This window comes from Vidua chalybeata, chromosome 26 (assembly GCF_026979565.1).
Source record: "Vidua chalybeata isolate OUT-0048 chromosome 26, bVidCha1 merged haplotype, whole genome shotgun sequence".
Classification (NCBI taxonomy): domain Eukaryota; kingdom Metazoa; phylum Chordata; class Aves; order Passeriformes; family Viduidae; genus Vidua; species Vidua chalybeata.
In genome coordinates this window covers 4,832,275-4,857,712 of record NC_071555.1, presented here as the reverse complement: position 1 = coordinate 4,857,712, position 25,438 = coordinate 4,832,275, and the positions used below count along the sequence as shown (strand labels likewise).

Here is a 25,438-nt window from a genome sequence, read left to right as displayed (position 1 = left end):
CTCACAGAAAAATAACAAAAAGATGCCTCCATGTCCTGCTTCAGTCCTCAGGTAGACTCATGTTGGTCCCTCTCCACCCCAGGGAGAGCAGAACACAGGGCAGGGAGGGTTTGTGAAGCCACAGGACGATGTGCACCAGCAGTTTAATTTCTATCACTTTTGCTGACCATGGCAACAAGGAAACCCCCAGAAGCCCCACAGTTATTCTACACCTGATGCCACACAAACCCACTGCAGCAAAACCCTCTGTGGAGCAAAGGGTTGATCCATTACACCTAAGCAGGTTATTTACCTTCCAGCCCTGCTGTCCTTGATGCTGAGCCCACTCCAGATCCCAGGCCAGACAATGTAATTCTGGAGCTGGCAGCAAACTCACAAAACTGACAAGCTGTTGTTAAAACTGTGCCTCTCACTGGATTTATCTGAAGGAGGAGCTTGGAGCTCACCGAGCCATGATCTGCTCCCACAGCAACACAGCCTGGGGCTCTGAAATTATTCTCCAGTATCTGCACCTTGCAATTTCCAAAAAGGTCACCCCTCAATTGCTCCCTGGTTTAATATGAGAGCTGGGAGCTCATACCTGGGAGCAAGCAGTCCCCCCTGCAGCTTTATTCCACAAGGAGTTCATTAGCTCACCCCATTCCTGGGAAGAAAGAGACTCTGGTTAGAGCTGTGGTCCTGTGACCTTCCTGAAAGCATCCAAGTGGCTCCAGGCAGGAAATTCCTCCCTAGAACCCCTGGTGAGCACAGGGGAAGCACAGCTGAGGATCCAGGAACACCTCCCAGGGGGCATGGGAGCCCCAGAGATCAGCCCCAGGCCAGCCCAAGAGCCCAGGCCAGATGGAGCTCCTGGAAAAGTGCTCCCCTTTCCAGGGAAGGAAGGTAGGAGAAGATGTTGAGAGTCCAAGGAGGCTCAGCAGCAGTATGTGCTCAGAACAGGGAACAAAACTCTGAACCACAAAGCCCAGAGGAAGGCAGGGCCTGCATCCCCCACAGTCTGAGCTTGGCCTTTCCAGAAAAACTCACTGCACACAAAAGGTGCAAAATAAACCATTCAGCACAACAAATACCAAGAGACTAACCCTAGACTTGATGCTTTCTGCTCCCATACTGGTCAAACTGGTTGGGTTTCCAGGAAGAGAATCACATCCAATGCACTGTAGACACCACAAATGTGAGTGATCCACAGAACTCAGAGCCTCCAGGGGGTAACTTCTCCTTCAGGCTCTTCCCCATTCAGTCTGCCAGGTTTGGAGAGTTTGTGCAAACCTGTGTTCCCTACAGAGCTTTTGCTCTTCAATTTTTTACACCCATCTGTCAGCAGTTTCTATTTGTGAGGGACAGGAATGGCTTCAGAGGTTCTGTTCTTTTGCAGGTTCCAAGAATTTCACAGAAGATACACATTTTAAGAAATTAGTTTCTAAAAGTCTTGAACTAATCCACTTTGCCTGGCAGGGCAAAATCAGCCCCACCATTTCTGCTCTTTGCCAGACAGATCTCACTTGTACAGACACAGTTTTCAGCAAGTTCTTATACCAGAGAATCACAAGATGGTTTGTGTTAAAAGGAACCTGAAAGCTCCCTCAGCCCCATCCCCTGCCAGGGGCAGGGACACCTTCCACTTGACCTCTCCACTTGGTCCCATCCAGCCTGGCCTTGGACACTTCCAGGGATAGGGCAGCCACAGCTTCTCTGAACAGCCTGTGCCAGGGCGTGGTGGGATTGAGCTTTAAGGTCCCTCCTGATCCAAACCAGCCTGGAATTCTGTGATTTCACATTTCAGCCATAAAAGTTCCTCAAGCTCCCAAGCATCCTCCTTCCACTGAGAAAAGAGCAAGTTTTTAAACAGTGATGAACAACTTTTAGGTGCTACAGCTCCCACCACACCAAGGCCCCAGAGACCACCATGGAAAGAGCCCTAAAAATATCCAGCAGTGACCAAAGTGCAGAAGTCTGGAATCTGTGCAGCAACAGAGCCAGAAAGGAGAGCAAGGGTGGTTTAAGGAACTTGAGCTGAGTTTCTGAGGCAGTGGAAGCTTTACCTTCTGCAGGAAGAGGACGATCCTGACGAGCATCTTGGCGTGCAGCTCCTCCAGGGTGAACAGAGTCCGCGGCGTGCGGATGAAGAGCTTGGTCTTGCCGTAGGCCACGTCGTGCTGGAAGCCGTGGCACTCAATGAGCTTCCTCACAGCCTCCTTGTCTGAGGGGAGGTCGTGGTTGGGCCAAGTGAATTCAGAGATCATCTTGTACCTGGAATTAAAAGGTACAATTTACAAACGTGACCTTGCCACCAAGGTGCTAGAGAAGGCCAAGCTTCAACTGGTTTTAGAAAAAATTATCAATGAAATTGTAATAAAACTGAGTATAGATGGAAGAGTCTGAAGATATCCTCTGTAGGAATCATGATCCTCAAAATACAAGGAAAATTACTACAGAAGAGGAATGATTTTGTGAGATGCTGCAAAATAATATTGGGAGGAGCTCAATTCATCAGCACTGAACTGATGCAAGGCAACAAGCTCCATTTTTCACACCTTCAGTATTCAATTTTAATTTTTGTTTGCTTAGGTTTTGTTTGTTTGTTTTAGTTTGGAGCTTTTTTGTAAGGAAGGAAAGCTTTGTTTTGTTCACATTCTGCATGAGAAGCCACCTGTAACCAATTGCTTTGGCAGAAAACCTGCAAATCATTTTTTCTCATGCATCACTTTGGGAGTAGTTTCTAACAAACTGTGTCACTTCCCCCCACAGCAGAGCTCTGGCTGCCCCAGTCTGTGCAAACACTGCCTGTAATGGTGGGTCAGCCATTCCTCCCATCCTCACTCCCCAAACTCCATTTTCCAGTATAGAGAAATGCAGACTGGAACTAAGACATCTACAAATCAAACCCGAAGTACTGGGATCAGCCCAAGCTCTGTAAGATTTACCAGCCCAGCAAATGCTGATTAGGGGAACAGGCGTTTGCAAAAAGCAACAGTGAATTTTCTGCATAAGATTTATGGACATAATAAGAGCTGTAATAGACGTTTTCCCTGGAATGGAACTCGCAGCCGTGTTCTAAATAAAACAAGCACTAAGCGAGCTCAGCCACTTCACACTTCAAAGCCCCCAGCCAAGGCAGGCATCAGTCTCAAAGCTTCAGACACTCTCAGCTCTCAGTTACACTCACAATCACTCTTTTCCTGGGAGCGGCACGGCAGGAGGCTCGGAACGGCCTCAAAGAGCCTGAATGGAAACACATCCCAGCGCCCATTCATTCATCAAATTAGCCTTTGGAAGGGGGGGAAATGGAGGTGCACCCTGCTTAAGCGGGGAACACCGTCCCCGGGGGTTACAGGGATCTCACTGATAAATAAACAGGATTAAAAACCTTCCTTCAGACTCCCAGGAGAAGATTTAGCACGTGCTGGCAAAAGCATTCCTGCTCTCACACACACAAGACATCAATGCTGCACACTGGATTCTCTACCCTGTTCTCATCAGGAAAATGTTCCTGCAATAATTCACTCACTGGGAAACATCTCTCACCTCGAGACAATTATGTTAGGAAAAAGAAAAAATAAAAGAGCAAAGCACTGGCAGTGCAACCCCCCGAGCTGGGAACAAGGTTGGGAAACAGGCTGGGACCCAGGCTATGGATCAGGCTGGGACCCAGGATATGGATCAGGCTGGGACCCAGGATATGGATCAGGCTGGGGTTCAGGCTATGGATCAGGTTCAGACCCAGGCTGTGAGCCAGGCCTACCCCATCAAGGAGCTCAGGAGGGAAGGGATGTCACAGCACTGAAAATGTGCCCCAGATGTTAAATCCTCCTGCTCCTTCCCCCAGGCATTAAAGACACCCCAGTGCCAATGTCCCCTCTCCCTCCCAGGCACAGTAGGTGGAATATCCCAGCTGTCCCTCTGTTCCCGCTGTCCCCAATGCGTGCCACACAACGCCACCAACTCCTTCCCTGCAGCACGGGGCACGCCCTGGGTGCCACAGCCACTCACAATCCTGGCCTGGTGCTAATTCTAGCCAGACAGAGTCTGGAATAAACCTGCTCCCTGACACCACAGCCCTGCCCCTCTCCTGCCTGCGGATCCCCACAGCTTCCAAGGTCACTCAGACATGGAACACCCCCTTCCGAACACCTTTGTTTCTCCTTCTCCTCTGTACCTCCCTATGGAAACACCCATAGGGATGAGGCTGCTCCTGGAGTTAACATTTCCCAGTCCAGCTCTCCTAAGAACCAAGATTTCTGGAAGCCACTACATGGTGAGTAGCTGCAGCTGGGCCTCACTGGCCCTTACCAGCCTGCTGTTCACAGCTCTCAGTGTTGATTCCAAGCTATGTTTGGACATGGCCTGGGGTAGGCATATGGATGCCTCTGTGTGGAAAGGCTTGGATTACATTCACAAACCCTTTCCTGAAACACAATCAGCTTTTTTTTTTAAGGTAATTTATATATTAAACCAAGAGAACGCACTCCATCTGTGTAAGTGCCATGTGTGTCACCCAACTGGATGATGCCATGATCACAGCAAAGGACAGCTTGTCCTGGTCCAACAGAAAATACTTCAAATTGGAAAGGGCAGCCTGGCTTGCACAGAGCTCAAAGGAAGGTTTTCTTTATCCAAGGAAAACTTGAGAAGGACATTTATAATGGTCTTAACTGTGCTTCACTTCATTCCCTACTGAGAGAGAGGAGATATCACCTACCTTACAGGATTTAGGGCTAAATATCAACAAACTCTTCTCCTATAGAAAGAGAAGTTATTTTTCTGGTTTTATGTTTCTCCTTTTTTAATTAGAAAAGCCATTGCAGACAAGGCTTGGAGCAGCACCACACACACAGTGTCTGATCCCTCACTCTGGATGTCAAATCCCTCTCCAGGGCTGGGCAGAACTTCTATTCCAGCAGCCCAAAAGCTGAAGCAGTTGCCATGTGCTGATTTGGTTCCCTGGCTGCAAACACTGCGGGCCTGGAGCTCACAGGAGCTCATCAAACATTTATTAAAAACAAAGCAGCTGTTTATAGTAATAGTGATTACACAAATCTTAAGAGTAAATTGTAATGAATTCCACATGTGAGGTGAAAGTACACTCTATCCACTGCAGAATGGTTCAGCAAACTGATCCCCAGTGCTGCAGACTGGATTTAGAAAGCCAGAGCCTTTCATTCCACCTTGGGTATTATGATATATCCAGGCAAATCTCCACTGTGAACAGAAAAAGATCTTTCACCAGCACTTTATTTCTAACTCATGACATCCCACCTGCTTGGATAGTTTAATATTTTTCTATTCTCACAGCCCTTTTCTCACCTGATTCAATAACAGAACAAAAGCTCCATTCACTGTTCCATCAGAGCAGGTTGAACTTGCAGGGCCCACATTAATTTAGTGGAGCCTTAAGACAAATTTCAATCTAAAACATGTCATTTGTCACACATCTGGTAGGAATTAAGAGGGCAAGAAGAATCAAAACCATATTTAATGGGGTCATGATACCATCCCCCTTTTCAGACTTTCAGTTTTAAAGTTCAGGGGTTTTTCCCACATAATGTCACCATGCACCATCATGTGCTCCCCCAGACACACCACCTCCCGCTGCAACAATTAGACAATTCAGAGAGAAAACACCAGTTAATTAGCTCAGGTTTTAGGGTGGTACTCAGGGGAAGCTCCTCATTACACATTCCCACTGCAGACTAACACAACCAGTGAGTTTCAGCAGACAAGGAGTTGAGCCTGAGCAGCACAAGCACCTTGGTCACAGCTGAACCAGAGCAGCCAGGCTCCTGTGGGATCTGTTTCAGCCTGTCCAGAAGCTGATTTAAACCAAGCACAGGAACTGGGCAGCCTCTCACCTGTGCAGGAACTTCTCGTAGGTCTGGCGGTAGGCGAAGCCGGCCCGGCGCACCCGCACGTTCTCCAGCAGCCCCAGGTACTCGACCTGGTGCCGGCACCGCTCCTCGTCGAAGAGCTGTGGGGACTTCTTGTCGTTGGGCTTGATGCAGCGCACGTAGTAGGGCTCCTGGGGACAGAGGACAGCAGTGTCACCCTGGCAGAGGACCCTGTGTGCAGACACAACCCTTCCTAGCCCACGAGGTCTGGCTGCTCAGCAGCAATCAGAAAGTTAAAACAGAAGTGACAATACCGGTGTTTAAGGAAAGCCTGGATGTGGCACTCAGTGCCGTGGTCTGAGTGACAAGGTGGTGTTAGGTCATGGGAAGGACTCAATGATCTTAAAGGTCTTTTCCACCCTGGCTGATTCTGTAATTCTGTGAGTCAATGTTCCCCTCCTTCACACCTTGCCATGACCCCTTACAGGAGCCACATGTTCCCCACTGGAGCTCCACTGGCCTTTGTTGTGCACCTGCCCAGCACCACATCCCCCTCCTCCCCCACTATGAGGATAACAACATCAGTCCTCAGAAAAGATATCAAACCCATGGAATTCATGGAATTCACTGCCCTGTTGGATATGGCTTTGCCTGTATCACCTCCAAAAGCAGCCTGGTCACCCCATCACTTTTATCTGTGCTGAGCCAAGTCAAACACCCCCAGCTCCAACACAGCTGAATGATGGAAAAGATGGAGCCCCAAACCGAGCTGCCTCCAGCCCACCCCTTCCTCAGAACAAACACAGGCCACCAGCACGTGAGTTCTTCTTTCTGCACCATCTGGGACTTGCAGGGGGCAGGGAGGGTGGAATGAGGACGGGTGGCTTTACTCCATCCTGCAGAAGTCCTGCCCTGTGCTGCTGGGGCTGACCCTGGATGTCCAGGTGAGTCCCACAGGGTCACAGTCCTTTCCCTGCAAGCCCTCCTGCACCCTGAGATAAACCACACACAGGTCTGTTGGAGCATTTTGATGTTTGCTTTCATTTTTATGAGATTAAAGGTAGTTTTTGTTTAGGCTAGTGTGATCTGTAACCAGCACTAGCCTTGAGGGGTGGTCACAAAGCCTTTAAACTTATGTACTTTTATCCCACTGGCTTTTGGAGTTCATTAGTTTCTTCCTCTTCATGGCTGGCCTTTGCTATCCTGCTGCTAACTTTGTTGGTGTGTGGAAAAGCAATTAATAATCAGAGAACCACAAAACATTCTGAGTTAGACCTCAAGGATCATCCAGTCCAACTCCTGCACAGACACCCCAACACTCCCACCCTGGGCATCTCTGGCACCCACAAGGAGCTGGCAGTATCCTGGCACTGCCCACAAGCAGGGATGGGAGTGCAGGAGAAACAGGAGGATGTGTGGGCAGCACCCGTTCCCACACCATCGCCCTTCTCCAGCGACTCCAGCGCTCCCCAAGTGCGTCAGGACCTGCCTGTGGCCAGCCTGGCCTGGCTCCTGTCCCTGCACACAGGGGAGCACAGCCCAGCTCCCAGCTGAGCCCGAGGGCAGCGCTCCTCAGCCAGCTCTTCCCAGAGCAGGGGCTCATGAGGAGGGAGCACCATGGACACGGCTCCTCCGAGGCCATGCTGGACAGGCTTGGAGCAGCCTGGTCTAGTGAAGGTGTCCCTGCCCAGGACAGGGGGTGCAATGAGATGATCAGCACTGCAACACCTCCCCAGGGAATGGTCAGGGCCAAAGGAGCTCCAGGAGCATTTGGACAATGCTCTCAAGGATGCACAGCAGGGGATTGTTGGGGTGTCTGTGCAGGGCCAGAAGTTGGATCAATGATCCTTGGGAGTCCCTTCCAAATCAGGATATTCCATGATTCTGAGATGAACTTTGAGGTCCCTTCCAACCCAAACCATTCATGATGATTCCATGATGTGACACCAGGCAGATGAGCAACAGCTCAATTCTGTGCAAGGTTGTCTCCAAGGTCACCACCACTGAGCACTTTCCTCTGTCACAGCAATCCACAGATTCACAGAATCATTAAGGTTGGAAAAGACCTTTAAGACCACAAAATTCAACTGCTGACCCAGCACCACCATCAGTTCACTACAAAACCATGTCTTCAAGTCTCACATCCCCACCTTTTTTGAACACTTCCAGGGATGGTTTTGAACAATTCCAGGGATGGTTTTGAACACTTCCAGGGATGGTTTTGAACAATTCCAGGGATGGTTTTGAACACTTCCAGGGATGGTTTTGAACAATTCCAGGGATGGTTTTGAACACTTCCAGGGATGGTTTTGAACAATTCCAGGGATGGTTTTGAACACTTCCAGGGATGGTTTTGAACACTTCCAGGGATGGTTTTGAACACTTCCAGGGACTCCACCACTGCCCTGGGCAGCTCTGCCTGGGCTGGACAACCCTTTCAGTAAAAGTTTTCCTGATATCCAATCTAAACCTCTCCTGGCACAATTTGAGGCTCTTTCCTCTTGTCACTTGTTCCCTGAGAGCAGAGCCTGGCCCCCACCTGGTTGCACCCTCCTGTCAGAGAGTCATAGACATAATTTTTATCAACTCAGCCCATCCCAATGACACTTGCTCTCCTTTCCTAAAGGAAACAGAGGTGACACATAATAAGTTGGTACAATTCCATATTCACTTTTTTGGCTTTCTCTTTTCACCTCTCTGCACAGAAGGTGAAAAGGTTTCCAAGGTTCTTCATTCACTCAGAAGTCTCCTGGCAGCTCTCAAAACTTGCTGTGTGTGTGGCTGCCCTGATCTGCTAAAACCTGACTCCCATTTGACTGGGAATGAGCTGGTTAGGGAAATGTGGGATAGACAGAGAACTCTGAATTACACCTGGACTTGGATGCTGGGAAAGAGCCCAGAGCTGTGAAGATGGATGGGCAGCACTTTTCCCCTTCCCCTCCTGCTGATCTTCACCCTGGGCCACTTCCCCATCCACACCACGAGGGACAAACCTCTCTCTGTGTCAGGAACAGGGTCACAAACACTAGATGGTGCCAGGCCAGGCCAGACCTGCCCTGTGCTGCATCTGGTGACAGGATGAATATAAATCATCTAAATCCCTTGAGGGGGTTGATACCACAAATATTCCACATTCAATCCACAGAACAGCAATGCCTTGGGAACAGAGCATCCAAATTAAAGCACCATGAAATGGTCTGGGTTGGAAGGGACCGTGAAGATCACCCAGAGCCACCCCTGCCATGGGCAGGAACACCTTCCACAATCCCAGGTGGCTCCAACCTGGCCCTGGACACCTCCAGGGATGAGGCAGACACAGCTTCTCTGGACATGTCATTAGGAGCATGAATTCCAGAAGTGTCACTCATTCACTGCTGACACAGCAGCAGCCACTTCTCAGCTGTTCCTCAGTGCTGCCACAGCATCTCCCAGCACAGGCTGGGGGCACATTTCTGCCACTCACAAATGCAAAACCCCTCAAACCCCTCAAATCTGTGACTTCAGATCCAGCACAAAGGGCAGTGACTGTGCCTGCATTTGATATAAAAAGGCTGAAATCCTTTGGAAAGCAGGAATGGGAAGTGCCTGCACAGACAGGAGATCATCTATCAGTGCAATTACAGTGTAATTAAAGCCTCTCAGAAACGACAGCTCCTGGAGTAAATTCTAAAGTAGATTATTCCATGCTTCCAAATCCCCAAGCCCCAGCTCTTCAGGGGGATAATTATGCATTTCCCATTCTTGCTGTCAGAGAACTGCAGTTTGTAAAGGGAAGAACTGAAATGCAGAGACACAAAGGCCCCAGCTTTGAAAGCTCTTTAGATGTCTAATTGCAGCTGATTTTATTTTTTTCAATCAAGCTGAGCGACTTTTAGATTTTTTAAGTGTTAAAAAGAAACCAAACCAGTTTTAAGCCATTGCACCCTAAACAAGCTCTTTCTTGAGGGGTTTATTTTCTGTACTTTATAGCTCCTTACGTGAGAGGAGGGATGGGACAGGACAGACAAATTTGTGCTGGATGTGTCCAATCAGTCACAGTGATGACATTATAACTTAGCAGAGGTGAAGCCTGTCAGCCTGGATAGGAGAGGGGAGAGATGGAAGGAAGAGTCAGACAAAAGGAGTTACAAAGGAGGAGGAGGAAAAAAAGAAAAGAAAGGAAAAAGAAAGGAAAAGAAAGGAAAAGAAAGAGAAGAGAAGAGAAGAGAAGAGAAGAGAAGAGAAGAGAAGAGAAAAGAAAAGAAAAGAAAAGAAAAGAAAGAAAAGAAAAGAAAAGAAAAGAAAAGAAAAGAAAAGAAAAAAAGAAAAGAAAAGAAAAGAAAAGAAAAGAAAAGAAAAGAAAAGAAACGAAACAAGGAGGAAATGCACATCCAGAGAGTCCCCAGAGAAGATCGTCAGTCACAGCTGGGGCAGCCACAAGGCTTCTGATGTCAAGATTTACAAAACAGTCACCCAAAATAATCCACCACAGAGAAAAGGGCTTGGGCAGTAAAACATGTTCTTGAGAAATGGCACATAGCAACTGGAAAAGCCAGTTTTTGTTTTGAGTTGTTTGGTTTTGGAAAAAACACAGCACTTTTTTCTACCTACGGGAAGTTTTTGCCTAAAAGATTCTGGAAATCTGGAGGATTTCAGCAGCATTGAGATACCAGTGCTGATAAGCATAATGTAAACTCATGGTGCTCCAAAACCACATTTCATGGAGTCACAGAATTGTTCAGGCTGGAAAAGCCCTCTGAGATCACCAAATCCAGCAGATCCCAGCACTGCTGAGGCCACCACTGACCCCTGACCCCAAGTGCCACATCCACATGGCTTTTAAATCCCTCAGGGATGGGGACTCCATCACTGCCCTGGGCAACTGTGCCAATGCCTGACCACCTTTTCCATGAATAAATTTTCCCAGTATCCACCCTGAGCCTCCCCTGGCCCAGCCTGAGGCCGTTCCCTCTCCTCCTGTCCCTGTTCCCTGGCAGCAGAGCCCGACCCCCCTGGCTGTCCCCTCCTGTCAGGAGTTGTGCAGAGCCAGAAGGGCCCCCCTGAGCCTCCTTTTCTCCAGGCTGAGCCCCTTCCCAGCTCCCTCAGCCACTCCTGGGGCTCCAGCCCCTTCCCAGATCCGTTTCCTGCCCTGGACACGCTCCAGCCCCTCAGTGTCTTTCTTGTAATGGGAACCCCAAAACTGCCCCCAGGATTGGAGGTGTGGCATTTCCAGCCACATTTCCAGTGTCTCCATATGGACTTGTGTTTGCAGAAGCTGAAATTAAAACCAGATTTGAGAACAGCCCCTGCACTGTTAAGGACACCAGTGCCATGGCTCTGATCCCAGAGAAGCTCCTGACACATCCCAGTAATCTGCACATCCTCTCAGAGACTGCAGAGCTCTGCTTCACCACCAAAATTCATGTTTAAACCAGAATAGCAACAAAAGAGAATTTTAAAGGTTGTTATTTTAAATAGCAGAAAAGTTAAATAACCACTAATGCTGCAGCTACTGCAGCCACAGACTTTGATATTCTGGTGGTGCTGGGCTGATGGTTGAACTCAGTAATCTTCATTAAATGTCTTTTCCGGCCTTAACAATTCTAAAATTCCAAGATTATTGTTATTCAAATTGGCACTTTTGGAGATTATTCCCCCAAAGGAGGATTTAAAGATACTCTTGCTACAGCCAAAAACCTTGCAGCTTTCCAGGGAGGCCAAACAGGAATATCAATAAAGAGGAGCTCTTGGGCTGCCATCCTGTTGAGGACTACAAAAACCGAGCATATAAATGTGGTCTAAAGGAGTTTGCAGAGAAGCACTGAGGCAGAACAGCCCAGGTGAGACAAGGAGCACTGAATGCACCGGGCACTCCAGGAAATGTCAATAAACCATCAGCTCAAGCTGCACAAAACTCAAGCCTATCTGCAACTTGGTTTTTTGAGAAACAGCTGAGAATAACATGAACTGGTGTTACCTCCCCTAAGGAACCTTATTCCTCTGACATCCCTAGACCTCAGCAGTTTGTGCAACCCTGTGTTCAGAGCTCTTTCAATCAGCTGTAACCACAGGCTTCCCAAAACAGTCCTGAAGGGTCCAAGCCACAGTCAAGACACACAGAGAGTGTCACTGTTAATTCCCCATTAGTGCAACTTCATTCCCAAATTCAGCATGGGAAAAATGAGTAACAGCCCCAGGGAAAGATGAGAGCACCTGGAACTGCAGGGATGGTGTACCCAAAACAGAGAGTGCCTTCACCAGCAGTGGCTCCAGCCCAGCAGAAGGAAGAGCCAGGTGTCCAGACTGGCAGTGACCTGAGGCAGAGCATCCAGTTCTTTGTGCATAACCAGCATCTTGCTGGCATGGCCTGAATACCCAATTATTGGCTTGTTAATGACATGTACATATCATTAACTGTCCCAAAAGCCACCTCACAGAGATGCTCAGGGCAGAGCAGCCAGAAAGAAGCTGTCTGCACTCTGACCTAGTGCTTGAAGTACACAAAGGTTGTGTTCAGGGGCCTTATCTAAGGAACCTCCCCAAAATTTAGACCCTTTGAAGTGACACAAGCCTGGCTGCAGGTGGGTCTCACCAACACAGATCCCTGACAGGAGGGGCAGCCAGGTGGGGTCAAGCTCTGCTCTCAGGGAACAGGGACAGCATAAGAGGGAACAGCCTCAGGCTGGCCAGGGGAGGCTCAGGGTTGATATTGGGAAAATTTATTCATGAAAAGGTTTGTCAAGCCTGGAACAGGCTGCCCAGAGCAATGGTGGAGTCCCCATCCCTGCAAGTGTTCAAAAAAGGTGTGAATGTGGCTCTTGAGGACAGGGGTCAGTGGTGGCCTTGGCCATGCTGGGGATAAGTTGGATTCAGTCTCAGAGGGCTTCTCCAGCCTGAACAATTCTGTGACTCCAAAATCTGGTCTTGGAGCACCATGAGTTTAAATTATGCTTATCAGCACTAGTATCTCAATACTAATGAAATGTTCTTTTCTCCATTGCTATTCAACATAAAATCACAACCACCAACAGCTTCAATACAAGTCTCTCAATGAAAGTTTAGGACAGGTAAAGAAAGGGAAAGGACTACACTGAGACTCACACAGGAACCTCCCACTGAATTTTACTTAGAAACAGCTCCTGCTTGTGCCTACCCCTGGAAAGGCTGGTATTTATGATGGAGATACTGATGATAAATGGACTGAAGCAAATTAACTCCAACCAAGCCAAGCAGCCTTCAGTGCAAAATGCTGGTACCCACTGATTCAAGATGGATAAGGTGGGATTTAAACTCTCCATGCTCTGCTGGGAGCTGCAGGGGTTGTTCAAACCAGCACAGGGTACAGCATTCTCTGGACTACTCTATTTTTACACTTACCAGTGCCCTGGAATAATTTTTCCAATGAACAAGGAAAGGAAGTTTTCCATGGATGCCTGCTGAACTTGCCCGCTCCCAGCTCCCTGCTGTGTCCTGATCACAGCCCTCCCCACAATACCCCCAGTGATTTTTGCTGTCTTGAACCCCCTCCTGGGCGGCCTCAGGCTCCCCACACTGGGCTGGGCACAAGTGACCATGGCCACTCCGTAGGACCAGACCTGCAATAACAGCCAGCAGCACCAAGGAGAAACTTTTCCTTCCACAAGTGCTCCTCTCACAACACAAAGCGGCTCCCTGTGTTCCTGGCAGCTCCTGACACCTCTACCAGATTCAGGTCAGGGCCAGACAGCAGATTATTTGGAAGATGGACAGATCAGATCAGTCTTGACTCCTTGGGAAACAGACTAAAATCTGTCCCCATCCCCACCGGGGTCACAGCCACCTTCCCAGCTCTGGCAGCTCATGATTTGCCATCCAGGAAAGCTCCTCTCTGCCTACACAGGCACTCTCTCAGTTTTGACTAGTGGTGCCTATTTTAGCAAGGCTGCCTTGGGCTGGGCTCACAGGGGCATCTTCTCAGGAGCCCTGAAGCAAAACATTCTGGGGGGAGCCACAGGGTTCCACTCCCCACTGGGGCCCAGCTGGCAGCTTTGGTGGGTCCCAGACCCCCCTGCAGAGCTCAGATCTAACCCACTCCAGCACAGGAACACAAAAGTACAGAATCATGGAATCACAGAATATCCTTTGTTGGGAGGACCCCCAGAGATCACCCAGTCAAACTCCTGGCTCTGCACAGACACACCAGCAATCCCACCCTATGCATCTCTGGGAGCATTGTCCAACTGCTCCTGGAGCTCTGGTAGCCTTGGGGCTGGGACCATTCCCTGGAGAGCCTGGGCAGTGCCAGCACCCTCTGGGGAGACCCTATAAATCAGGTGTGATTTCATGTCCTAACTCTGGATACAAGAAGTGAGGGCAGCTCTCTCTTCCTGTGCACAGCCAGCACTGGGTAGCCGTGCTCTGACTCATTTCCTTTGCTCCCACACTCCCGAGAAGACACTCAGAGCACTTATTGCTTAATTATTCTGAATGTGAACACACCCCAGCATGCTGGGCTCTCTGTTCATCTCTTGTGGGCTGTACCCCAGTGCCAGGAGTCCAGCAAGGCCACCCAGCTCCAGTAACACCCCAGTATTCCTCAGGGATCTCAGCTCAGCTCCCAGTGCTTGCTCGACTGTGTCGCTCCAACAGCCCCTTCCCAGAGCATTCCCTTCCCCACCTTCTATCACACCATGTGGTGCTTGCGCAAGCAATGCCTTCTACCATAAAACTGAAATATGTGCTGAAAAAAAAGCTTGCCCTCCTCACCCTCTTCAAAAAGGAGGAAAGAAGGAACTCACGCAGGTCTGTCTGTATTGTATTCCCACTGGCATGGGAAGCCAGAGAGAATCTCTCCACCATGAACAGCATCCTCTGGGCCCTCTGCCCAAAGAGCTTTGCTAAATGTGATTTGATACAATAATAATAATAATAATAATAATAATAATAATAATAATAACAATAACAACCACCACCACCACCCTAAGACAGACTGGCTTTCCTACGAGTGAAAGATGCACTCGTCATGGAGGAACCAAAAATCCACCTTCTTCATGGGGGATGGAGGTGACCCTCCCTCCAGACCTGCCCAGCCAAAAGCTCGTTTGGCACAGACAAGGCTACTCTGCCTTTGATCAGCTTAGCTCCTGAGGGATGGCAGTGAGGGGAAGGTGGGAATCTCTCCAGGGAGAAGCCACACTCTTCTCATCAGAAGTCAGAGTCAATTTTGAAACAGGAATCTTTACCTTCAGTGTCAGGTTGTCCACCAGTGCAATCATGGAGTTCTTGAACAGAGTAGCAGCTGTCAGAGGTCTCTTGGTGACCTCAGTGATGCTCAGTTTCCCTTCAGGCCACATCATCTTCAACACAGGGTTGGAGCTACGAGAGAGTCTCTTTAATTGCAGTCTCCCAGCACTTCCACTCCACTGACAATCCAACAGTTCGTTTCTACCCAGACCCACTGCTGCTTCCAGCACACAGGGCATCACCCAAGCCAGGGTGAGACTCCTGGGCACAACATTTCATGCTCTTAAGAGCAAGTTCAAGCTTACAAGTGAACAATCCGGAAAAACAAACAGCACATTCTCCCTTCATATCAGGATGGGCAGGAATAGAACAGAGAAAATCCCACAGAGTGATCCATCAAAGGCAGAGGCTGCCTCACTGGCACAATAGAAAGAATTTAATCAACACAAAGGAGAGCGAGACTCACACTACCCTCCCTTAGAACCTGTCACCTGTGTTCAAGCTGCATTTCTGCACCTCTCTTGATATATAAAGTAATTTATACACTTTTAGCTTGCATTTTTGAAGAGTTCAGCGTGAGGTAAACTGGCCCTGATGTATAGCAAGAGTTCAGGAACAGACAAAAACTGAGCACATTTACAGCAATCTAATGGCCAATCTGTCGCAAGCTTTAATGTGCTAGAAGTGGTGCTTGGGAACGGGATTTTCCAGAGACTTCACAGAAAACAGGCTAAATTTGATAAAATTACACAGCAAATATTTTGCAAGGTTCCTGGTCAATGGGAAGTGTTGAAAACAGGAACACTGGGACTGCTCAGGGGAGCACAGCTAGTCAACCCAAAGGGCTGCAGACCAATTTAACATCTGAACAGGTAAACAGAGCCTACCACTGCAGGGTGTTTGTGCCTACTGTCCTCTGAGCAGAGCCCCTGAAAGCTGCAGATTACAAAATAAGGACATGTTTAATGCCAGGTGAAGAAAAGCAGCTCCATGGAGACTTCCACCCACATTCTGATAGGATTTCAAATCTGCTTCTCAAGGCAACTTTTGCCTGCCCAACACATGACCTCATGGTTTGCACTTCTCTCATCACTGCAGACATGAAAGGATTCAAACCTATATCCCAAATTTCTTTTAAAACAGGGTGTTTTAGGTGGGGCTAAGGATATCTGTTGTTGACCAAAGCTCCCCAGCATCTTTAGCACTGATTACAGACAGAGCAGTGATGATAAATCTGCAATGGGTTAATGACAAATCAGGCAGCACAAGCAAGCTCTGCACTGTCTTGATTGCACAATCAGTTGGTTTCAAAAAAACACTTTAAATTCTGTTCAATTAAAGGCTGCATCAGAACAGAAACATGTAGAGAATAAGGACTTTAACCTGAAAAATCCAACTAATAACTTCTGGGTCACGGGACATGACAAAGATCAAATCCCAAAGCAATGTCTTTATTCACACATACTGAAGATAGAATCACTGAAAACCTGAGTCTCTGATAGCATTACTCCACAAAAAAGGATTCTGACAGATTAAAATTCACCTCATTAATATTCTTACCTGTTGTACATGAGGCGTTTGAAGTCTTGAAATAAAGTGTCTTTGTTTTTATCAATGAATCCAGTGACAGAGTAACTAAAAAATAAAGGAAAAGCAGAGTTAATTGCAAAGTAGCAAAGTCCTTCTGTGAGCTGCTGGTAACTGTGGAATCAGCATCCCTGCACTCCCACAGACACAGCAGAGGCTAATCCAGCCCTGCTCCCAGCCTATCACTTAATGGCTGCAGGAGCAGAGTGTGAGACTTGGATCCTTGGGCCCAGCTCCCACCTCCAGCACAGGAACAGCACACCTGGCTTCAGAGAGCTCCTGGAGCTGGGCAGGTGCTGCCTGAGACACCTCACAGCACTTGGGCAGGGGGCAGACGGCCCAAATTCAGGAGTTACACTCAGGATTCTGTCTCCAAAGTGAGTGTGTGTGTTTGTGTCAAATCCTAAAGAAATTCAAGTTTGCTTTTCAATCTGTGCAGTCTGTCCCTCTCTTGGTAGAGAAAATGTGAATTCCTGAACAGCCTCTGAGTAGTGACAGGGAGCTGCCCTGGAAATCAAAGCACACAGAAACACACACCCTTTAGATTCCTTCCTTCCTCTATTTCCACAGGAACACCACTTGAGGAGGTCGCTGTTCTAGGGTTTCATCTCTTCTCCAAGTCTCAAGGCAGGCAGTGCTCTGTCCTCATGGAAAAGGTCCAAAGTCTCCCCATTCAGTGACTCCCATGCAGATGTTTCCTGAGCTCCAGATCCCACCCTGGGCAGCTGCACCCAAACTACAGACTCTGGGATCAACCCACAACCTGCAAGTCCTTGTATGGAGCAATCCTCAAATCACAGAGTCACGGAACAGGACCTTTTAACAGGCATCCCGTGCCACCCCCTGCCATGGCAGGGACACCTTCCACTGTCCCAGGTTGCTCCAAGCCCTGTCCAACCTGGCCTTGGGCACTTCCAAGGATGTGGCAGCCACAGCTGCTCTGGGCATCCTGTGCCAGGGCCTGCCCACCCTCAAGTCTTAGGGCTTCATGTAAGATCTGGGCCTGAACTACCTGTGATTCCTTCCACATTTCAGTTTTCTTTTACACCATTTGTCAGCAACTAGCAGTTCAGAAGGTTCAACCACTAAGACAGCACCTTGTATTTTCTCCTCCAAAACCCCCTGAAATCAGGGATGTCTGTCAGGAATTGCTCAGCAAAGACTCCAGAAGATAACCTGCTTGTGCTATATTGGCTCCAGTCTGATCACACTGGTTGTCCTTGGAAATTAAAGGCAAAATTAATAGCAAGGTAAAAGAAGTCACGAATTCTTCCTTCAGTAACTCCCTTTCTTCTGACATGGGAAGTTACACAAATCCTAAACCATTAAATTACTTCAGTGATATTCCACACAACAGCTTTCCCAGCAAATGCTTTCTATCATGTGCATCCTTCACTTCCACTCACTCTCCATTCCCACCGCTGTCACGTCCTGCACTTGTTCCTGCAGGCTCCAGGCAAGCACTTCCCAACCCTCCTGCCCTGATCCCTCCTGCAGCTTATCTCTCCCCTGGGCTTCCTGCTTGCTCCAACTGATTGGAGAATTTAAAGCCAGAGTTATATAATCATACCAAACAGATGTCTAAACCAGACTTTATTAGCTCAGTGTAGCTTTCTTGCATAAATACTGCTGCCTTTTTTCCCTTTTTCTTCCCCTGAAGCAGTGCTCTCCCCTCACCCCCCACCCCTCACTCTCCTTTTGTTTCACTCCAAGTACAAATTCCCACTCTGTAGAGCAAGGCACCAGCAGAAGATTTAATTGATAAGCAAGCGCTGTACTCTGTAATTGTGTGTGACAGCTATTCTGGCTTGCACCAGAAGCAGCAGTAAATCAGAATATTGTACCACTTCAGAGCTGCTGGGAAGACAAAAATAAAATGTGCAACTTTATTTCTGAAGGAAACTCACATCACATCCCCAGCGTAGTGCTTGATCCGGAAGTCTCTGTCGAACTCCAGCGTTTTGTCCGTGGCACAAAGCTGAAACAAATTCATATACATTAAAATACCACCTATGGACTGATATTAAAACACCAGCCCTGGATTTACAAGCTCCATGGAAGAGCAACCTGCCTTCAAAATAGCACTGGGAATCACAGGAATTCCACTTTCTATGTGCATGTGCAGATGTGAAAGCCACTGCTGGAAAATGGTTTCATGGATGCACTGTAAGAACATGTGCTTGTACAAATGAAGCTGCAAGAGCCTATAATTTTACAAAGAAATTGATACTATTTCAGAAACACCATTATGCAAAAAGAACACTCATGCCTGTAGAGAAACATTGCGCCCACGAGTTAATTTATTACTTTTTTTAAATCTTCCTTTATGGTTTTTTTTTTTTTTTTTTGCAATTGCAGTGTAACTCCTCTGTAATTGCAGAGAAATGGGCCAACTGCTGTGGCAACAGCAAGGCTTGCTCAGTCCCAGATCCCTCCTAGTCATCTGACACCCCTCAAACAGGGAACCCCCTGCAGATCCACTGCTCCAGGCTCAAATTCCCATCCCATCCCATTCCTCCTGTACAACACAAGATGTCCAGTGCCCATGTGGCAGCTGTTCAGCAGCAGTGGCTGTAACACACTCGTCCCTTCAGGAATAGCAGGAGCCAAAACATCCATCAGGATTGGCTTAATTAAAAAGGGAGTATGAGATAAGAATGAGGATTTTGTTATAGGCAAAAGGAGCAGGAGATGAATTAAGTCTTTGCAGGCAGCATTTAACAACACCAAGGGCTATAAGCAGATATCTGCTACCCACAAAAAGTCTTGGAGAAATAAAAGAGGAAATTAGCATGGTTGAAATGCAGGGCAGAAGGAATGATTAGGAGCAGGGAGATACACTCCAAAAATTTACCTGTGTCCAAGAACACAAAATAGATTGGCTCAAAGTGTAAGAAAAGATGAAAAAAACAGAATATATTTTACACAAAATTAATCAGAAGGAGGAGCCCAAAGAGTGTGAGTACCAAGGTTCCCAGGAGGTCCCAGAGGTGTGGGAAGTCCAGCATGGCAGGAGCAGGGAGCAGCAGGAGCTGCATGGATGACCAAGGTGCAGCAGAACACAGGGAAAAGGAAGAAAGGAGGCAACACCAGGAAAACAAAGCTATTTTTCTTGCTGCAGCTTTGTTCCCAGCAGGGGGCTGGGAAGTGCCTTTCTCAGCCACCCAAACACACAGCTCAAACCAACAGGTCAATAAAAGGGGTAAATACAAATGGCAACAGAAATGTGTCTGTGCTCAGACAGGGCACAGCTGACAGCACAAGCTCCTCTGAAAGCTCATCCAGCTCTGGAGAGGCTGGAAGGAGCCATAACACAGCAAACTGGGATTTTGTCATTTGCTGGTTTGGCTTTTTCCAAAGGAGTGATTCTGTCCAAACTTTGTGTTTCCTGGACAAAGAAGTTGAAATTAGTGAAAAAAACCCAGCAAGTCCATTGATAGAGTGGATCACCTGCCTGGGTTCGTGGGAGCCCTTCCATTGTGGCTCCTCACTGACAGCTCACAGCATTCAAAGGCGAGTAAAGACAGGAGAAAGGTGTTGGAAAGATGGGAATCCTGTGGGAGCCTGCCCTGAGTCTGTGCTTTCACAGCATCTGAAATGAGCCATAATCTGAGGGCAATGGGAAGGTCGTAGGGCTGGGTGGGGGCACTTAATCACTGAGGGCTGGCTGGGAAGAGCTGCGGGAGACACCCGGAGCTAAATGAGGGCAAAGCAGAGCAAATGGAACTCCCCAGCAGGGCAGGGATTCCCACTGAGAAAGGGCAAAGTTCACAGGAACTGATGGGCCCCAAACCATCCCTTCCTGACTCAACAGGGATCTTAACTGCCCTCATTGGTCTCAAAAAGGACACAGAGAACTGGGGGAGGCTTAAAGGGCAAAACCCATCCCTTGCTGACTGACTGCCCTGGGAGGATGGGCCAACAAATTCAGCTTTCCCAGGTTAGGAAAGAAATACCAGAGATGATGGCAAAAAAGTGGAGATGATGTAGTGGAAGACAAAGAGAACTGTGTTTTGCCATTTTAAAACTAGGAGGTGAGAGGTATAATCTAAAATGGAAAAGGATGAAGGAGGGAAACAGGGAGGAAGGAGCTCTTCACTTGAGTATCTGAGCTGTGGACTTCTTTGTTGATTTAAAAACCAAGAAGACCACACAAAAAACCCTATTAAGAAGACCAGGAGGTTCCTGGCCTGCAGGTCCCTGAAGAATGGGAGCATGTCAAGTTATCAGTACACATTTATCCTATACTGGCCTCTCACTTGGGCATTCACCACTGTCCAGTGTCTTGGGAGACACAACATCAGAATGTTGAATGTGGACTAGAATGGACCTTCTGGCACTCTTCCCTTCACAACCAGTTTGTTGAGATTGATGCTCTCCACAATTTGAAGATTGAGGCATTCATGGACTGTCACTGCACTTGATCCTTCCAAAGTAAAATATCAACAGAAAATAAATGGAACTTGGAGAGGTTGAGGATACAAATGGTGACACTGGGAAGGGCCACTAGAACAGCTGGCACATCTGCACATCCAGAGTAGCATTAGACAAACCCGAGGAGGACAGCCCATGATCCAGGAACACAAAATTCTGCCACAAATTCTGCTGGTGGAAGTGTCAACCAGCATTGTCCTGGCTTGTTTGGCCTTCCCCAGGACAAGGGCGCCGGCAGCGCGGAGCAGCCGGGTGCACAAAGTAGGACACGACTATTTAGGGCACCACAGCCCCCTAGAGCTTCTCCACATGGAGCCTGTGTGCAGCATGCTCTGCAGGAAGCAGTGGAGCATGAACTGGGCTGAGGGATGGGAGCTGTTCCCACACATGCACTTTAACTCTTCGGGAACAGCTCCCATCTGTGTGGAACTTTACAGGATCTGCATGGAACCACTGCAGTCTGAAAAGGCAGGGCATGAGATGGAATCAAGCCCTTTGTTTTAATCCAAGTTAGAAGAGCCTGGCCCAGAAGGCTCAGGCTTTCCACAGCAGTTCTGGGTGGGACTGAAGAAGAGCTCTGAGGTGCTGGGACATCTGCAGAGATGCGACGGGAAGAAAAAATAATAATTATGCTGAGAAGTTTATGGGTCAATGTTTTCAAGGCTCTATTGATTTAACTAGAAATTAGCAAGCCAGGCAGATCCATCAGCCCCTCCATAAACATTATTTATAGTAAAGATTCCTTGTCTCCCTCTTATTCTGTGCAGGCAGTTTCTGACAACGCCACCTCCTGCTGAGGAACGCTGCAGCTGGCAATGCTGCCTTTTAATGTCTCCTTGCTGGGAGGGGACTCCCCAAGGCAAGGACTTGAGCAGATTTTATTTTTAAATGTTCGTTTTATAGCCTCCCATAGCACCTCCTGAAATTTCATCCCCTTCTGCCACTGCACTAAAGGACCACCTGCTCCCTCTGTGGCAGAGCCCCTTCCCCTGGGCAGATGTGGGAGCAAGGACAGAACAGAAACCAAACTCCTCTCTCTACATCCACTGACAGCTCCAGAAACTGGACCAATCCCCAGCACCCTACTGTAGAGGATCCCAGACTTCATCCCACCAGTACTACCACTGAAGGAAGCAGTTTGTATTCAAATGAGAACCCAGGCCAGGCCCCACACTTGTTTTCAGGTGGGTTTTCTCAGAATGTTCCATGTCACTGCTCGGGCATGTGAAGTCTGGGTCAACACTGGAATCACGCTCCCTGTCCCCCTCTCTGAGCTCAGGTACACCTGGCAAGTGTGCAGCAGGTGTGCTGCAGCAAAAGGGTATTTAAGGAAAATTATTATCTGGGAGGAAAAAGTGGTTTTGGTTTACTTTCATCCTGGCCTCTCCTCAGACAGCACCAGCCAGATCCATTGTTTATCCCGGGCCTGCCGGAGGCAGCTTTTAGCACATATCTTACACAACCAGGCTAATTTGGTACTTCTGACCTACATAAAATATTGTGCTGGGGTGGGAGGGAGCAGGGGGGACCAGCACTCTGAGCCATACATTTTACACAATGTTTCTGAGTAGAGAGACATCAAACTAAAGGCCCTTATTTGATTAGTCTGTGTGAAAGATTCTCAAATTAATCAGCCTGGTGACCATTTTGCAATCTGCTGCCAAGTGAGGAATAAATGAAGCCTTTTAATTCGCCCATTGTAGCCCAGACAAAGCCAGGCGAGGGGCCTGGGTGCTCTGAGGTGCAGTGGGAGACGAGCACGTTCTGCAGCCAATGACGATGAAAAAAGCCCACATCACAGTGCTGTAATAATGCAGGAGTGTGAATAATTTCACTGTCACTATGTATTAGAGCAGCCTGGGAAGAACAACACGTGGGCCGAGCCGGCATATCGATTGGTTCCAGATGACATCATGATATGTCAAGGCACGAGCTCAGCCTCCTTTTATCCCGGAATAAAAGGGATGAGCCACTGGATGTGCTGGAGCTCCCTCTGCCGGGTTCTTCTGCAGCTGGAGCCGCTCCGGGTTCCTCATCTCACACTCAGTTGCAGTGATTCCAGTCCAGGCACCCCTAAACCCCTTTTCCTCATTCCATTCCACCACAGAACATGGGGAAGGGACGGCAGAGGACAAAAGGCCTGTGGGTTACCTTCCTGCTGGAGAAGTGTGCATGCTTCCCCAGTTTGCTGTTGAGGGCCTCGAGGAACATCTCATCTGTGACTTTCCCCACGTTCATGCAGGCATCGTCCAGAATGGCAATGATCCCTTTGTGCTGCTGTTCCACCAGGTCCACAATAACCTGGTTGTTGAAATAATCAATCTGCAGGAAACAAAGGACAGGGGTGTTGGTGACCTTGGCTGCAGAAATGGGAGGGTACCAGTGCTGGCCATAGCAGCCAGTGTGACAGCAAGGAGCAATCAGCTCTGAATGTGCAGATCTCTGATTCCAGATAAAGTAGGCTGCTCTCTTACATTGAACAGCACATAAAGTGATTTTTCAAACCTTGCTGATACCATCTCAAGACCTCTGCTGCAGAATGCTCTTTAAAATGTCTTTTACAATTCAGCTGTGTGCAGTCACCACAGTGACACTGCATATCCTGTCCTTAGCATTCTGAAGCGAGTTTGAACAAGAAAAGTCAAGATTTTTACATATTACCATCAACAACTAGAAAAATCTATAAGCACTCAGCACAGAAACCCACAGTTACATGTGTGGCATCACAGAGGTGCCACAATGGGCTTCATCTCAAACCTGGAGTCCCATATTTTCCCAAGGAGACACGTGGTGAGGTGACTGGGGAGCTCCTGCCCCGGCCTGATCCCTGGCAGGACAGCTGGCAGGGACACAGATGTCCCATCAACTGGAGCCTGCATGTGGAGTAACTTCAGGTCTGGCACTTGTGCTGGTACACTGACCTCACACCAACCTCTCCCTCCCCTGCCAAAGCACTCACATGCTTCCAGGGAATTCCCTCTCGCTGGTACTCCTCCTGCTCCTGCTTTAGAACCAGCTGAATGAAGAGCTGCTGCAGCTTTTCATTGCAGTAATTAATGCAGAATTGTTCAAAGCTGCAAAAACATGAGAAGAAAAGGTGATGAGTGTTTTGGGAAAGGCAAGGGCACAACATTGGGCTTTAGAAGGTGGCTCACCTGTTATTGTCAAATATCTCAAAGCCATAGATATCCAGGACCCCAATGACTGTGTTCTTGCCATGCACTGTGGTGTCGTAGTTCTTCACCTCGATGACATCGTTGATGTGTGTCACAATCCAGCAGAAGAGACGCTCGTAAATGGCCTGCAGCAAACACAGACTGAGGGTCCTGCCTGCACCTGCCTCAGCTCTTCCCAGGAAATTCAACACAGCTCATTCCAGGCCTCCATCAAAGCTGCAGGTCATGTTCTGCTGCAAGTGAGCAGCTACAGACTGAGGAAAATATTCTATGGAAGTATTTATTTTCTTTCTTCCAAAACTCATTTATACCAAGTTGAAATCCCAGTGAGGTCACTGGGTGCAGCAGTTCCCTATTTTGATTCCAGTCAGCTTTTCAGCTGCCTAATAAGTACCATTCCTGAGAATTATTTAACAATAGTGAAGACCAAGAGAGAGGTCAGTCACAGAAACCCAACAACTGAACACAATGACAGGAAAATAATCCTGTTCACCTTTCACAAAGATAATGTTCTGTAGGCAGAGGTGTCTTCAAAGTCTTCATGTTGAAAATGTGCTGTGAAGCTGGGTAAATACATTATCTCAGGAAAAGAAGTCAAGTTAATTATCAATGACCTTCATAACTTCATCCATTCCTCCCTTATAATTTGATTTCTTAGCGGAGGAGGAACAATTGTCACTCCTGCCATTAGTACTCACTTTGCCTGTGGAAGGTGTCCCTGCCCATGGCAAGGGGTTGAAACAAGATGGTCTTTAAGGTCCCTTCAAACCAAACCATTCTACAATTCTTTAAAAATATTTTTTAAAATACCACATTGTATTTTCAACATGAGTTCTAGACAATACAATTCTACTCTCTATTCTTTGAATTTAACTGCAAAATGAAGTTGAGGATCCCATTTCACAGCAAATTCCTCCCTGTATGCCAGCCAGGCCTGCAGCCCGTCCCCTCCTCGGTGTGCCTGACTCTGCTGGCTGTGGGAGCTGGATCCCTGCTGGACAGGCAGGGATGGGGAGGTGCCACAGACTCCTACAGAACTCAGGAGCACCAAGGTTCAGAGAGAAATCTGCAGGATGTACAGCAAGCCCTGTGCTTACTGACCCACCCAGGAATCTTCCTGGGACTGAGCACTGAAAAATGTGCAGTTCTGGCAGCAATGCCCCCCTTGGGCACCACCATTCCTTGCTGCACACCTCAACCCACGGGCAAAGGCAG

General features: G+C 48.1%; 1 protein-coding gene across 2 annotated transcripts in view; it reads right to left on the bottom strand.

Annotated features, from left to right (window-relative positions):
- Positions 1 to 25,438, bottom strand: part of MYO1D (myosin ID) — a 154,357-nt gene that overhangs the window by 84,905 nt on the left and 44,014 nt on the right. For both annotated transcript variants that reach the window (XM_053965192.1, XM_053965193.1), the window contains exons 9-16: positions 24,203 to 24,348; positions 24,007 to 24,121; positions 23,199 to 23,369; positions 18,521 to 18,591; positions 16,587 to 16,661; positions 15,026 to 15,158; positions 5,850 to 6,016; positions 2,043 to 2,250 (exon numbers count right to left, since the gene is read on the bottom strand). In XM_053965192.1, the coding sequence (XP_053821167.1) occupies positions 2,043 to 2,250; positions 5,850 to 6,016; positions 15,026 to 15,158; positions 16,587 to 16,661; positions 18,521 to 18,591; positions 23,199 to 23,369; positions 24,007 to 24,121; positions 24,203 to 24,348 (1,086 nt within the window). The remainder of the gene's footprint in view (positions 1 to 2,042; positions 2,251 to 5,849; positions 6,017 to 15,025; positions 15,159 to 16,586; positions 16,662 to 18,520; positions 18,592 to 23,198; positions 23,370 to 24,006; positions 24,122 to 24,202; positions 24,349 to 25,438) is intronic.